Genomic DNA, 15,231 nt, shown 5'->3' with positions numbered 1-15,231 from the left:
TAACTGCAGCCCTGGGTAGCCCAGATCTACTACCCAGGCAAAAAGTGAGTTAGGATGGAAAAGGAGTCTGTCCTACCTCATGTTTTGGTCATGTGCACCATCGGGACTTTGCAAATGCTCACCATAGAGCCCCGACTGCAGCATGACCAGGGAGAGGAGCCCTGCTGCACTGCAGCAGGCGGCCTCTCTGCTGCCTGCGTGGTGCACTGTGGGATGTGAGGACTTCCTCCTCCTGATCCCATGTCAGGTGACTGTAGCTGCACGAGTGATGTGGATGTGTGAGCAGCAGTACCCTGAAGAGAAGATCGCGTAAGGGGAAGGCAGGTAGAATCCTGCCTTCCCCCCAGTGCTCCTCAGCCCCAATGGTCTTGTGAACGACCTTATAATATAATGTTAGACTTTGTTCTTTAACAGTTCCGTAACGAGTTAGTGTTTTTCTGCTTTCTTTCTTAGTTGTGCCATTTACTGAGGCATGTCTCTGGAACAGAGCCACTAGAAATTACTTGTCTACATGCTGAAAACACTTTTTATGTTACTGGGCCTCAGGTATGTTTAATTTTTACTGTGCCACATTGAATGAGAGGCTGTCAGGTTTTACTGACACTTGTGGGCATGTCCTTAGGATGCATGATCCTTCAGACACAGCACAATAGAAGGCATGGCACTGTACTACCATACAGTTTTGTATCTGACAATTGGCAATAGTTGAAAAGTCTGCCACGGATTTTTCTCCATCACAAAAATGATTGAGCATTATTCATGCATAGCATCGGCGCTAATGTAACTAAACCATGGATAACAGAGACTTACATGGGTATTCTCTCCAGAGAGGAGGGAAAGGGAGTACATATACCCAAGGTTTGCTCCTGATTTGCAAACCATAGTTTAAAAGGGAACCAGCATTACATCTGCATTGGACCTGGATGGCACATTTGAATCTGCCATTTCCATTGGTCCTGTTATTGTTTGCCCTGATCGGCAGCAGCTCTCCAGAACGTTGCACAGATCTTTCCAAGCCTTGTTACAGGTCCTTTAACTGGAGATGATGGCAACTGGCACTGGAACATTATCCATGCAAGTGCTCTACCAACGAAATATTGAATTTCTACCTGTATTCTATCACATGTATCAAAACTGCAGTGGAAAAAGTAAACTAGGCTTTGGAAGAAGTGTTTGGATATCCTTGTGAATCCCATGTTTGAAGATAAGTATTAACTTCATGATTACTTTGTAGCACAATGGCTTCAGGACAAACATGTTGTTTTTGTCCTGAAGCCATTCTGCTACAAAGTACTCATGAAGTTAATAATTATTATCTTTAATAATACCTTTTAATAAAAGGTATCACTTTTAGTAATCTCTATTCCACGGCTGCAGTAAGGTTCAGGTAGAACAACTGATAGATCCACATCTGCAATATTCCACAGTTGCAGGATGGTAATGTCTTTTCTTACTGAGGTTCCACTAATTTCAGCAAACCTTTTGCCTGTGTAGCAGTATTACCTAAATTAATAATAATTTTTGAAGCCTCATTGGAATTGCACTCCTTATGATTAATAATAAAGCTAAAGAGGTTTTTCCTCAATTTACTCCACTAAGAGAGCTGTTTGTTCAGAATGATTTTGCACAAAATGCTCCCAGAGAAAGCCCTTAGTGTTTGTAAGGCTTTGCTAAGCAAATGCTATGCCAGCCCCTCTTAACACAAATGAGAGGCTATTTATTCTTTGCCTCTGGGGGTGGATGCTGATTAGCAATTTCATGTTACATGCAAGATCTGCTTTGTTCCCTTCAGATAATTTCTGCTGCAGAAACCCTGACATTGCATCCTTCTAGTAAGATTGCAAAAGAAAATTTGGATGTGTTCTGTGAAGCTTGGGAATCCCAGCTGAGTGACATGTCCCTGCTCTTAAGAGAAATCAGTGATGTGTTTGAAGGAAGACGAGGTGAGAAGGCTGTTCTTAGATACAGACAACCTACTGTTCTTAAATACAAGCTACCAGTTTACAGCACACGCATATTCTGAGTACTTGATCTGCTGTGTAAGATGGATTTGAAGATCTAAATGATGTCCTTGATAAGAAAACAAAATAAAAGGCCTCAGGTCAATAGATGGCAACCTAGAAGTGTAGAGGATAGATATACAGCCCCAAACACTTGGTGGCTTATGGTGGGCATGTGACAGAAAGCTGCAATTGGCTGTGACTTCCTGGCACATGATGCTTATTAGCTTGCCATCATGCTTATTAGCGGAGCAAACACCAGCAAACTTGTAATACTGTGTACAGCACAAAGCAGCGCTTAGTGTCCAGGTAATAGCTTTGAATCCATCTCATCTCTTGTTTTTCAGGAAGACAAGTGTCATGCTGGGCCTGTGTAATTCTAATGTCATTAGGGGTTTTTTCAGCATTGGGGGACTGTTTGAGATTGGCATGATCTTGCCTAATTATGCCAAGGCTGCAGTTTATGCTTTTAGAATTTTAGTTTTCAAATAACCTACTTCAAGGAATCCTTTCTGCAGTGGTTTTAAAACTGGGGAAAGCCCTTCTTCTCAGCCATTGAATCCCTGCACTTTGGGATTCTGGGGTGCATTTTCAGTTCTGGGGCCCAGCAGTTCTTTGTGAACTAGGAGTATGCTGTAGAATGCACCCCACAGTCTCCTTTGGCTGAATGTTGCAGGAAAGGTCTTTTCAAGCAGCCTGACTGCTTTTACTGATCTTTTCATTGGAAGCATCCTGATAAGCTTTGAAAGAGCTCCAGAGTTCCTATTTTAAAAGCCACTGTTTTGAAGGAATAAAATTTATACTGTGTAAGCTATTCTGCAAGTTTTGTTTTCTATGAAGGTGAAGCAATACATTTTTGAGCATTAAGTTCAGGGAGTTCTTAGTAAGACAAAGTAGTTTAAACAAGTTTGGGGATGTGCGTGTGTGAGGAAGTTGTAAAGAGGCCTTCTTTCAGTCTAACCTAAAAGCTCTGCTGTTCTTGCAAAAAACAAACATCCTTTATTTCTGTACTATCTGTTCTCATTCTGTTCGCTTCACAATGTAGTGAATGTAGCTATTTGATTTTTAAACTGCTATCCTTTCTACTTGGATGGGATCTCTCTGATGACCCTACACAACTTTTGGCCTATTTTCTGTGGTTGGTAAGTCACCTGGTATTTGTACAGCATGTAGAAAACAAACTGTAAAAGAGAAAATCTGTCTCTCAATGTCATTGCCTGAGGCAATGTGATTATTTGTCAAGAACATAAACTAACTTCTCTTTCTAAGCATAATTTAATTTTTGTCAAAAGGGTTTCTCTTTGACATTTTAGTTTTGTGCAGGATTTCTCCCCCCCCCAATTGTGCCACTCTATGTTATAGAAACATAATATTGATGTATTGATTCGGTTGTGTATTTTATGGAAAATACTCATTTGGGTGGGGGTGGGGATTGGAGTTGACATCGGACAAAATTGGACATATAATGGTAGCTTTTAAATTATAAAGTCTTTTCAGTGTGACAAAGGGAAGGACTGTACGCATCCTGCTATTTATCCTCCCTGATCTCTGCTACATTGCCATTAATAGGGCCAGGACCTATTTCCTGTACTGACTTGTTTTGGACTATGTCCTATAAAGACAAAATTGTCTATGTAAGAGCCTCAGTCCAAAATGAATAAGGTGGGCCCAGTGGTGAATCACAATCTGAGCTTCCACGTGTGTCTTCTGCTGGTACATGCTTAGGGTGCAGACTGAGGAAGCAGTTATAAAAAGGTGGGCCTCAGCATGTTCCGTTCAGATACACTTTTCTTTTTTTGCAACCGTTTCACTTGATCCACTAGTATGTGTGTCTGTCATGTAAATTATGAAGCCTTGTGGAAGCTGAATTTTCACTGGAAGTGGGAGGATAACCTGCTGCAACTTCTGCTTTAGATCTTCACCCATATAAACATGTGGAAGCAGGTTTCCTTCTATGTTTGCTGTAGGGCAGTGTTCCTGTGCTGCTTGGGTAGAAGAAAGAATTTCAGCAGGTTTAGCTTTCCCACAGTGCTCCAGCTGAAGAACAATTGGCACCTGAGAATTCTCCCTCTTACACAATTACTAAAGGAGCAGGAATCTTAATTATGCTTCCATTTAAGTTCTCCACAATAGAGTTCCATAGCATTCTTAGCATAGTGGCTGAACCAGTCTGGGTTGGAAGAGAGAGCGAGCCCTGTTGGATGTTTAATAGAAAGCCTACCCACGCTCTACAGCAATGGTTCCCAACCTGGGTTCCTCTAGATGTTGCTGAACTACAACTCCCAGCATCCCCAGCTACAATTTATTATGGCTAGGGATGATGGGAGTTGTAGTTCAGCAACATCTGAAGGAACCCTGGTTGGGAACCACTGCTCTACAGAGACATGGATTAGTGTCGACTTGGCTTTAAAGAAAAAGTGAGTACTAACTGAAGTATATGGTGCATTAGGCTTTGCTACGTGAAGGTGCATAAATATTTAATAAACAAATTTATTTAAAACAGACAAACAAGTGGGTATTATCTAACCCTCCTGGTGTGTTGTAGGAGAAAGCCATTTGTCGTTAAGCGTTTTCTGACCCTTGGAAAATGGAAGGACTTTCTCCAGTTCCACTTTGATGGAGGGAAATTGATATTTCTTCCTGATTATCCTGTGTCAGACTCTTAATCTAATATATGAAAACTTTGAAATTTAGAAGTGCTGATTAAGGAGCATTAATTAAGTGCTTGTTGACAAAGCTTAGTGAGCAAGAACATGGGGAAACTTATTCCTATCTTTAAAAGCACAAGAAGTTGATTGGATGTGAGTTTCTGCTTTTTCCTTTTGAGGCTTTGGTTCTGTTATTTGACAGTAACACTTCAGTCCTGAAACTGCTTTAGTTGAAGAGGTCACATTAATTTCAGTCCCATTAACTCATGAGCTCTGATTTTAACTGGATGAAATTAATTTTGACTCATAGAATGAGATTCTACGTTAGAATTGTCATTTCTCTGTAGTTCTTACTTAGCTCTTACTTTTAAATGTCTATAGCAACTGAGAACCGTCCGGCTCTTTTCACAGAGATGGTGTTTCCCTCACTAAACTCAGTAGCTCCCAATCAAAAGGAAGTGAATCATGTCTGAGGCCCACTGAAATCTATAGACAAAGTCAGTCATGACTAAGTAAGTTCAATTCATTTCAGTTGGACGTCAGCACAGGCAACTTTTCTGGCTCAGGGCCACAAAGTATAAAGGGCAGACCTGTGTCCCTGTCCCTGTATATGCAGTGAACATGCAGTGGAGAGCTGTAGTCAGTCAAGCCCTCCCAGTACATGTCCCTGAGAAATTAGGGATTTTGGATCTGCTCTTCACATTTACATATTTTCTGTGGGAGACCCCAGTGGAATGCCAGGCTGCTGTGGCTAGCACAGATTCAGCATAAAGTGTATTTAATTCTAGCTGACTTTGTCCCAGAAGGAGTATAGAATGTATACTCTACATGTTTATTTTTCTGATGCTCTTTTGAATTGGTATCTAAACCCAAAGCACACCTTTCCAGTTAGAGTGAGTTTTGCCAAAACGACCTTAAACTTTCCATATTGGTAAAACAGTGTTGCACTTTATATTGTATGAAACTACCAATGAAATGTTTGCTATATAGTCTTATACAGACTGGGAAATGTTATAAATTATGAGGTGAAAATCTATTGAATATTTGTGCATTTATGAAATTACATGAAAGGTGGGGAGCTGGGGTAATCTTTTAAAATAATTTTATATATTCTGTTTAAAACTTGAACCATGGGGTAATAAATGCCATTATCCATTATGCCAGTATTTTTTAAATCTGGAGGCACTTGGTTAATTCACACAGCCATTTCTGAGGTGAACCATTTGTCAAAAAACAAACAGCTGTTTTGTGGGGTAAAATAATACCTTGTGTTTGTAGCCTTAACTGGCAACATCACAAGTTACCACAGCCTAAAAAAAAATTATTTCACTGTTCATTATGTATATATTGAGTGGGGGCAAGTTGCCTTATAGTAACACTTCCATCTCATAAATGACACTACAAGTTGGCCTGCTGATTATGAATGATGAGAGTGTTAATAAGAACTGTGAAGTAAGGAGCTAATTTGTGGCTGCCTAGCATGTTTGTCTTGAAAAGAGACAAAGTGAAGAAACCTTCTTCTCTGCTGGAGAGCGACATTCAGAGTGGGTTATCTCTTCCAACTTGCTCTAGGGGCAGGACTTGGCAAAGACTTGAAGAACTCCTTGCAGGAGTTCCCCCTCCGTTTCTTGTCCCACCCTCTCTTGAGGCAGTCAGTTACTTGGAGTTCATGCTGCATAGGAAACTCTTTGAATGACTCTTTCTCATTCTGCCAGGGCAGGGAGGGAAACTTCTGTTGCCAATAAAAATAAAAATGAATTACCTCTATAAGAATGCTTTCCCACCAGCCAAAAAAGCTAACAAGCCTGCAGAAGCCAGCGGGAAGCGGGGGGCGGGGGGGGGGGAATATCTCAAAACCAACTCTTCTTGTAAAGAGGTCTCCAAGCAGATTCAATTTGGGTGGGGGGGTAGCATTGGATGTGTCAATGGGAGGGAGTCAACAACTCTTCTCTAGTGCCAACAACTTATGTGCATATGGCAACTTTGAACCACCACTATCAGTTTCCTCACCAGATCAAGTGTCTGGGGGGATGCTGTCAAGAGACCACCATTTCCCCATCCCCATCCTTGGCAGGCACACACAGAGCTGTGCATTGGGGACACACTAAGACCATGTTCCCAGTTCCTCACCACCTCTAAAGTCAGCAGCTCCAACTTCATCACCGGGTCTTACCTCCATGCCAACCTCATTCCTCCTGTTCTGGAGGACAGCGGGGTTGCGGCTTACTCACTGGTTCACAAGAGCACAGAACTGGGGTTGCTCTTGCTCCCCCTTACCTTGCCTTGATATCTCAGAGGTGGAGACTGCCATGAGAACAGCCATGCTCTGCACCCCAGAGGCTGCCGATACCAAATGATGCCCCTTGTTTAAAAAGGAAAAAAGACTGAAGTGGCTTCTTCCACAGCTAACCAAGGTTCCATTCTTTAATTCTGCTGTACAAACTCCCTGTGTGTGATACCTTGCTCTTCTCCTCTTCTTGTTCCAGCTCAAGGAAAAAAGAAAAAGAAAGCATTTAGAACCCACTAACTGGAAGTATAAGCATTCCCACAATAAGTGCACACAGTACAGTCCCCCTCAGAATGTCTTTATGGGGTTCCCCATGCCCTAGCCCATTCCCAGAATACTTTGAGGTCTGAGTGAAAAGCATCCCTAAGCAATAGGTAGTTAAGATGCACTCGCAAAAGATTTTATGTTCTACCTGAGACCCCTGTGGAACTAGTAGACACCCTGGTTGTAGTCCTCCTGCCCGACATCATAGTTCCTAAAGATGGCAAATAACCTAAAAGATCTTGCAGACAAAAAATCAGACAGTCTCCAAAAATCCCATGAGACGTCCATCCAACCCAAATAGTGTCTGCAGCCACCTCTGATTACACCCACATCCAGAGGGGCTTACTCTCCCAGGTCAAGTTAATGGGAGGAGAGCTGGTCTTGTGGTAGCAAGCGTGAACTGTCCCCTTTGTTAAGCAGGGTCCACCCTGGCTTGCATTTGAATGGGAGACTACATGTGTGCATTGTAAGATATTCCCTAGGGATGGGACCGCTCTGGGAAGAGCACCTGTATGCTTGTATGCAGAAGGTTCCAAGTTCCCTCCCTAGCATCGCCAAGATAGGGCTGAGAGAGACTTCTGCCTGCAACCATGGAGAAACCACTGCCAATCTGTGTAGGCAGTACTGAGCTAGATGGACCAAAGGAAGCAATCTCAGGACTAGGCATTCACATAATGGAGTGTATGTTTAACAGCACTGCTATTCATGCATGACCAGAACACCAGACCCAGATTCCTGGCAGGGTTAATGTGGAACACCCACCTGGTTGCTCACTTTGTTCGACAGAGCCCTGCACTGCAACTATCTCACTCACTCCACTCCTCCTGAGCTCAGGAATATTAACCCATGCAGCTGTTTCATAGCATCAGTCCTCTTCCTTGCCAGTGAAGGAAGGGAGACTTGCCTCTCCCAGGAAGAAACTAAGAACCCATTGCTCCACCCAGTTCAGTCTCCATCTAGTCTCTGACTCTTGCCCAGTAGTAAATCTTTGCAGGGGCGAGAAAACATCTGATTCTCAGCATGAGAGTGAGAGATGCATTTCACAGGTGCACTTACTTGAGAGCCCATTGATTGTAGTAGGAGTTCTGAATAAACATGCATAGGGTCAGGTACATGCCTACTATCTCATTTTTAAAAATGCCTTTTCTATTCATTCTTTTTTAAAAAAAGAAAAGGATGAGCAACATGAAAAGCTTTCAGACTCTGTCTTAAATCCATCTTTCAAAATACAGCATCTGTTTTTTTAAAAAGCCATGGCTAATCTCATGCACATCTAAATTGGAGTAAACCCATTGAACTCCATGAGAATTACTCTAAATGTGCGTAGGATGAGGTACATAAAGAGAGAACAGAAATGTTATGTTATTTTTTTTAACATAATAATTCCATTGCCCTCTTACTTTATGTTACTTCAGAGCCATTAGTCACTAATCCTGGACTCTTTTTTCCTCCAGCCTCGCCCCTACTGTCATCATAGTATCTTCTTGGATAAATCTTTGCTGCCTAGACAGGTTTCAAATAGCTGGACCTGGTTGTCTGAGGGCTGGCTAACTGCATTTCCTACATATCCAAGTTAGTGGGGATTCTTTTAAGCCTTGTTGCTGCTGAATAAATATAACATTTGCTGACATCTGCGAATCATCATGGCCCAGCTTTCTTCCTTACAAATGGAAATTCTTGAGCCATGCTAAAATTAAGCAAACACTCAAGAGAAATTGGGTCTTTTGTTAAGAAAGGGCTGGATTTTATTTAAAAGTGCCATTTGTAGAAATGGTTCTGTATAGGTTTTGACCTATAGTATGCTGTTATCTTGGTGCTAAAATGTGCTCAGGGCGTTGCAGATAAGCATATCTCACTGACAACATCCCAGTGAGGTAGGTAAAGCAGAGGGAGAGAGAGGACTGCCTCACAGTGGCATATGGAAAGAATATAGATAAGAATTTACAATTAAGATTGAATAGCTTCTTAAGAGTAATTACAATTACAACTGGTATTCAGAAGTTCTATATAACCATTATGACTAGTAGCCTGTGAGAGATCACGCTCCAAAAATTTGTCAGATTCCTTTTAAAAACTAGGTACATGAAGAATGTACAGGTAGAGGAGGTTTGCAAGTCTGGTGTTCTGATCATGAATAGTAATGCTCCTGGTTTTATTTGGGGTTAAACATACAACTGAATTCTGTGTGTGTCTAGTTCTGCGAAGGCTTCCTGACTCAGTCCTATGCACACTGTCTAGAGAGAGAAGGCCCTTTGGGATGTGGGCAATGTAAACATAATTCTTAGCATGTTGGACTTTGGCCAGGAAGACCTGGATTCAAATCCCCCCTCAGCTGTGAAGTTCAGTGGGTGACCTTGGTCCAGTCATGAGCTTTCAGCATCACCTATCTTGCAGGGTTTCTGTGAAGGTAATAGAGAAAGAGTGGGATAAAAATAAAATGGACTGAAGCCGTGAATCTTTTTAGGAGCTACTACCAATCCTGCCATCAGGAGCCCAATCCACATAACATGTTCTGGACCCGGGGTTGGTAGGTTTCTGTTTATGTATTTTATGTGTATACTCCTCCCCTTGCCCATCCCGCCAGGAAAATTCCTTCCTTAGCAACACTGTATGTAGCCACTGTGCCTCCTCTGTGCCTTTCTTCTCTTCTCTCCTAGGTCCTTAGGAAAGCAAGTATATAAAAAGCGTGTTTGATACTTGTGGCTCCATATTGCCCAAATCAGCCCTGGTTCTCAGACCTGGTTCATATGGTACCCCAACTACCCTGGGTGCTCCCACAGCCACCCTGTATCGTAAGCCAAGGTTCCTTTGTCCATGCAGACCCAGTGTGGCTCTGTCTTGCTGCCTGGAAGTTGAACAGAGGATCCTGGCAGCATCTAGATATTCACAGTCCATGCTCTGCAGGCATCCAGGCAGCTTTCTGCTCACCAGATTGACACAACCTAGAAAGCCTTTCTTAGACATTGCAAAAGAAAGATGGTTCCTTCTTTTCCTCCAGAACACAAGAACTACTCTCCTTCCTTCAAACAGGCTTTAAGGACTCTAACCTAACACCCTCTAGAGCCAAGCTTCTGCTCTGGCGTCCTTCCAGAACAAGCTGTTTCAATTTCAGTTCCTACAATGCTCAGCCCTCCAACAATGTACAAATTCGCATCTTGGGATGGATCTCCACAAGGTGTTCTAGGGCCTTCACAGACAATAATTTGAATCTTTTAAGACAATTCCATTGTGTCTCCTGTCATTCAAGGTGGCATTCCGCATGGCCATTAAATTGGCCAGAAGGATCACCAAGCTAAGTGGAGATCCTTCAAATACCATCTCTGCATCTTCCAGAAGCATATAGTCACTCTCTGCCTGATCCTTCATTTATTCTAAAGGTTTAATACCTCTTTCTATAACTTGCAGGAGATAATCCAGCCTTCTTTCTGCCCCAGTCTCACTCATCCCAATAAGAATGAGTTGCATCAGCTACATGCACACAATATATATGTTATGTGCACTGTTGTCTTCTAGAAAACAGCCTTTCTCCCTTGTACCATGGAAAGGTCTTGGAAAGAAGGTCTCCAAATCCACGTAACTTGGAAAGAAGGTCTCCAAATCCACATAACTAGATATATGATGGCATGCATTCCATTGTCCTAAAGAGCCCAACCCTAGTTCTTAGCAGCACAATGGCACATTCTGTTAGAGCAGCTGCCACTTCTGCAGCCTTCAGCATCCTCTCTAAGAAGTGTGTAAGGTAGCAGCATAGTATTTAGTCTCCACCTGCACTAGGCATAATAAGTTGTATGTGTTTGCCTCAGTAGAAGCCTCCTTTAGCCACAGGAGACTGCGAAAAATCTTCCCACCTCTAGAGGAGCAGTGATGTATCCCTTCTGGAATCTTGGACTCCTATCTTATAGTCCAGTCTGGTTGCCCTCCTGTGTCAACAGAGAAAGGAGCATTTGTACTTAATATGAAGGTTGCTTATTATTGGTAGAAGGAGGGCATCCAGCCCCGCCTAGGACTTTTACACAAAGCGGGCTTTACTGCAGGTTTACTGGGAGGCTTTACTGTAAACTTGGAGTTGTCCCCAAAAACCCGATGAAAACAGTGGATTTTTTAAATTCCGGATATAAATCGGGCTACACTCTAATGCGCATTGAAAAACCCTAATTGCATGTGAACTGCTCCCCAATAACTTGCAGGGACTTAAGGGTAAATCTGGCCTATATGTGAACACCCTCCCTCCATTCCAGAGGAGATGTGAGTTAAAGGGCTTTAAAAGCCCCGTGTGAAAAACTTCCTAGTGGTTCAGGGGTGGTTTTTAGCCTACTTCCTTTAAGGAAAGTAAGCTTATGAGATCATCCAGCGTTCTGTGTGTGTCCGTGTCCAGGTGTGTGTGTCCCTGTCAACTTTGCAATGCCTGGACGAATATGAACCAGATTGGCTACAGTTGTAGAGACACATAGGGGCACCTCCATGGTGTAGCTTGTGATGATGTCATCCACCCCGATTCAAGATAGTGGACGTGTGAATGTTTAAGGTTGAAGTGGGCTAACTTGTGAGAATGATAATTATCAATTATGATTATTGTGAAAGGAAAGTAGGCAGATTAGTTCTTACCAAAATAACATTGTGTGGGATGAGAAATAGATGCTGAATCTATAGGTCAGCAGAGAATTAATTTCCAGGGTTCTTCTCCACTTATTCTTTTCTTCTTTTATAAGAGATAGTTACTGTTTTGAGTGTATTCTTTAAAGCTCTGTTTTCTCTTTCAAGTTTTCATGTCCAATTCATTAAGTCCCAAATGACAGTGTGCCACCAAACCTGTGAGGGATCTCCTCTGAGGGGCTCTTAAAGTCTTTGCTAATTAACATAGGCAAGTCCTGCCTGTAGAGTGAGTGGGGGGAGATAACCTACTCTACATGCCTTCCCCTTCCAGCAACAAGAAGCAGCCTTCACAGTAAGTACCAATGCTCCTTTCTTCTGTTCTCTCCACCCCTCCCCATATATTTCTGAACAATTGTGCTTGGGCAGCTATAATCTAGATCATATTATGAAGAGCATTATCTGGCAGTGCTGGAAGCTATAGTAAGTGCACTGGGGAAAAGCTGGCAATGTCTTATTTTTTCAGATGCAGTATAGGACATGGCACTGCCAAAACGAAGCACTTTTGATTTATAGAAGGGTGAATTTAAGTACATGATTCAATCTCCCATTGAAATAGATGGTACTTAGTGTTTAACTTTGGCTGGATTATGCCCATTATCTGCCATATATCAGGCATGAGAATCTGATTTTTTTCTTCCCAGTGCTGTTCAGCTTGATAAGGGGTACAGCTGATCTTTATAGCAGGGTTACTCATCTTCAGCCCTCCTGCAGACTTTGGCCTGGGAGCTGCGGTGCAAAAGCAGCTTGAGGGCCACAGCTGAGTAGCGCTGCTTATAGTCTGTCTGGCAGCTGTAATAAATGCTACCTCTGTGGGTGACAATGCCTTGGTAGGAAAATGTTGGCAACCTTCCATTTGATTGCTCTTTTGTGATAATGCTGATCTCCATCCACTTCTTCATGAACTTCTTTCAATGTGGCTTTTGTCTTGAAAGTAGCAGCTTTTTGTTTCTCAATCTGTTTTTTTTTTTTTTTTGAGGTGGAGTGTGGGGAGGAGAACAAAATGGTGCTCAGCAACAGAGCAAAATATTTGACCCCCATGGATTTTCCTAGTGTGTGCACTGAATTCATGCTTCACAAAATTGACCCTGCCTTGGTGTGAAAACATTCTGGGAGCAAAACTACCCTTAATTGCTTTGATAGAATAAGTTTTCAGTTTGCATTTCTGTTTATTTCTGTCAAGAAGATGACTGAGCCTGTATGCCAAAGGGTGAAATCTGAGTGGGCTAGTCCCCTCCACCTTGCCCCTTAATCTACAAACTTTATATTTTTACAGTAATGTAATGTTTTTAAATGTCACTGTACAAATTTTGGGTTTGATATTAGGAGCGTGATGGGAAGGTATGCTTTTAATGTCTGTAAGGCAAATGCTCTCTGCTTTTGATGATGGCTAAAGATTGAAGAGCAACCAAAATGTGCTGGACACTTTCTAATAAACCAAGTGTATTTTTACAATGAATGGTTTGGCTCAAATTTAATTTGTGTTTTCATTACTTTGTGGGAGAAGCAGGAATTCAGTTGGTCTTGTTTCAGCACCAACTTCTTCCCCGCTTTCCCTATTCACACTGAAATACTTCTTCGCTTCCTACTCTGTTGCATCGATTTCCAGCTTGCTCCTCTTGTTTCCCATTGCCACATATTCTGCCCTTTTGCAATGCATGTTCACTAACTTTAAGGTACAGAAGCCAGGAGTGAATGAAGGGGATATAGAATATTTCAGAACTGCATTTTTTAATGTGCTTTCTGCTGAAGCATTGGATACTGGCTACTCTTGGAAAAAGGATACTGAGCTGGAGTGATCTTTGTACTTTGTTTTGCTACCACCCTATCAATTCAGCATCTCCCCCCCACCCACCTGCCCCTTTTCCTTCCCAGAAACGCATTATCTGGAATCTTCCTTCGATATTCAGAACGTTGGGTGGTCCAGCCACCAGAATAGCTGTACTTAACTGTTTCTTCTTCTTCTTCTCTGGGACCAAGATCGAACTGAACTGTGCCTTGGTTCAGACACTTACCAGGGAGTTGGCATCATCATTCTTCCAACATGCAGATAATGTCACACATAATGCACATATTCCTCATTTTGAGAGGGATGGATTGTGTGAATTGGACATTCATACAGGGTGCCTAAATACCAAGTTCCTCTGGCCCACCCAGATGTCACCACAATCCTTTGAAAAATGGGATTTTTGGAATACTAGGGGTACAAGGTGAACTTAAAACTGTGCCATCTCTCTTTGCAAAGCTCTGATGTAGGGAAAGAAAGAGATCTTAGACAAACGGGTGAAGTAGCATGTACAGTCAGCTGTAGCAGTACTTCGGAGAAGACACATTGACTTTGCTTAGACTAAACAAACCATCATTTGTCATCCAGAAGGTAGCAAACAAGCCCATGTATTTCCTTTCCCTTCCTTTTCTCCTTGCCTTGCGGTTTGTTCAACTACAGTTTCCTGTGCCATCTGAACTGGGAGACTGTGGTTTAAATTATCCCTACGAACCAAGAAAAAGATCTTGGCTTGCTAGAAGTCACCCAATCAGTTCACAATTTGAGGTGAAATTTGACCAGGAATGTTCTGGGTCACAACTCATTCTCAACTGCTGTGTTGGATCTTGTGATATGGGCTGTTTTACCTCTTGAGCATTCAGAAATATGTTGGGAGGTTTTATTGAGAAGGAAAGCTGCCAATCCAAGTAGTAGCATACTCCCCTTTTGTATTGAAAACACGGAATTCAAATCCTGTATCTCTGAAGAGGAATTGTTAGAGGTAGGTAACTTTTTAAAAAAAATATTAAAAGCTTGCAGAAATGAAACAAGCCTAATTATATGCATGAAATCTACATGACAGATTTTGGTGTAAATGTTGGTGTGTCATTCTTAGGAGAGAAGCGTGCATACCTGTCACTGCCCAGACCAGGGGTAAGTTAACTTTTGCAGAGGTGGATATGTCTTTACATGCCATACTTACAATTCATTTGTTTCATTTGCAATTGTTTTTTCAATGACAGAAGTGCTTATTTGATGGAGCAAATGCAGTACAGTTATATGTGTGCATTTATTATTATAATAAGAAAGACATGGACACACCTTTATAGAATATTATTAAAGGCAGCTTGCATTCTGCAAGCATAGATATGTTTCTGGCTGCCACTGGAAATCCTCTTTCTTCCCCCAGTATTAGGACTGTTAGTGTGAGGAAGGGAAATTCCAGAGCCCTCTATTCCATTCTGTGCAGCACAGCTTGTTCTCTGCTAGCTGCTATTAAAATGTGGACTTTGTCCTGAGTTTTAAGTGAGTGAGGCAGAAGTGTAGCACTTTTAAGATATTCTTTGTAATGATCTGAAAGTCTTGATACATGTGTTTGTGTAGGTACCAAATTTCATT

At 42.0% G+C, this 15,231-nt stretch overlaps 1 protein-coding gene across 4 annotated transcripts in view; it reads left to right on the top strand.

Annotated features, from left to right (window-relative positions):
- The window catches only part of CTNNAL1 (catenin alpha like 1), a 76,873-nt gene that overhangs the window by 47,271 nt on the left and 14,371 nt on the right, over positions 1-15,231 (top strand). For all 4 annotated transcript variants that reach the window (XM_053243875.1, XM_053243876.1, XM_053243874.1 and 1 more), the window contains exons 10-12: positions 454-546; positions 1,793-1,943; positions 14,729-14,766. In XM_053243875.1, the coding sequence (XP_053099850.1) occupies positions 454-546; positions 1,793-1,943; positions 14,729-14,766 (282 nt within the window). The remainder of the gene's footprint in view (positions 1-453; positions 547-1,792; positions 1,944-14,728; positions 14,767-15,231) is intronic.

Source organism: Hemicordylus capensis, chromosome 4, assembly GCF_027244095.1.
Source record: "Hemicordylus capensis ecotype Gifberg chromosome 4, rHemCap1.1.pri, whole genome shotgun sequence".
NCBI classification, from domain to species: domain Eukaryota; kingdom Metazoa; phylum Chordata; class Lepidosauria; order Squamata; family Cordylidae; genus Hemicordylus; species Hemicordylus capensis.
The sequence above is the reverse complement of the archived record's forward strand: the minus strand, read 5'-3'. Positions and strand labels throughout refer to the sequence as shown.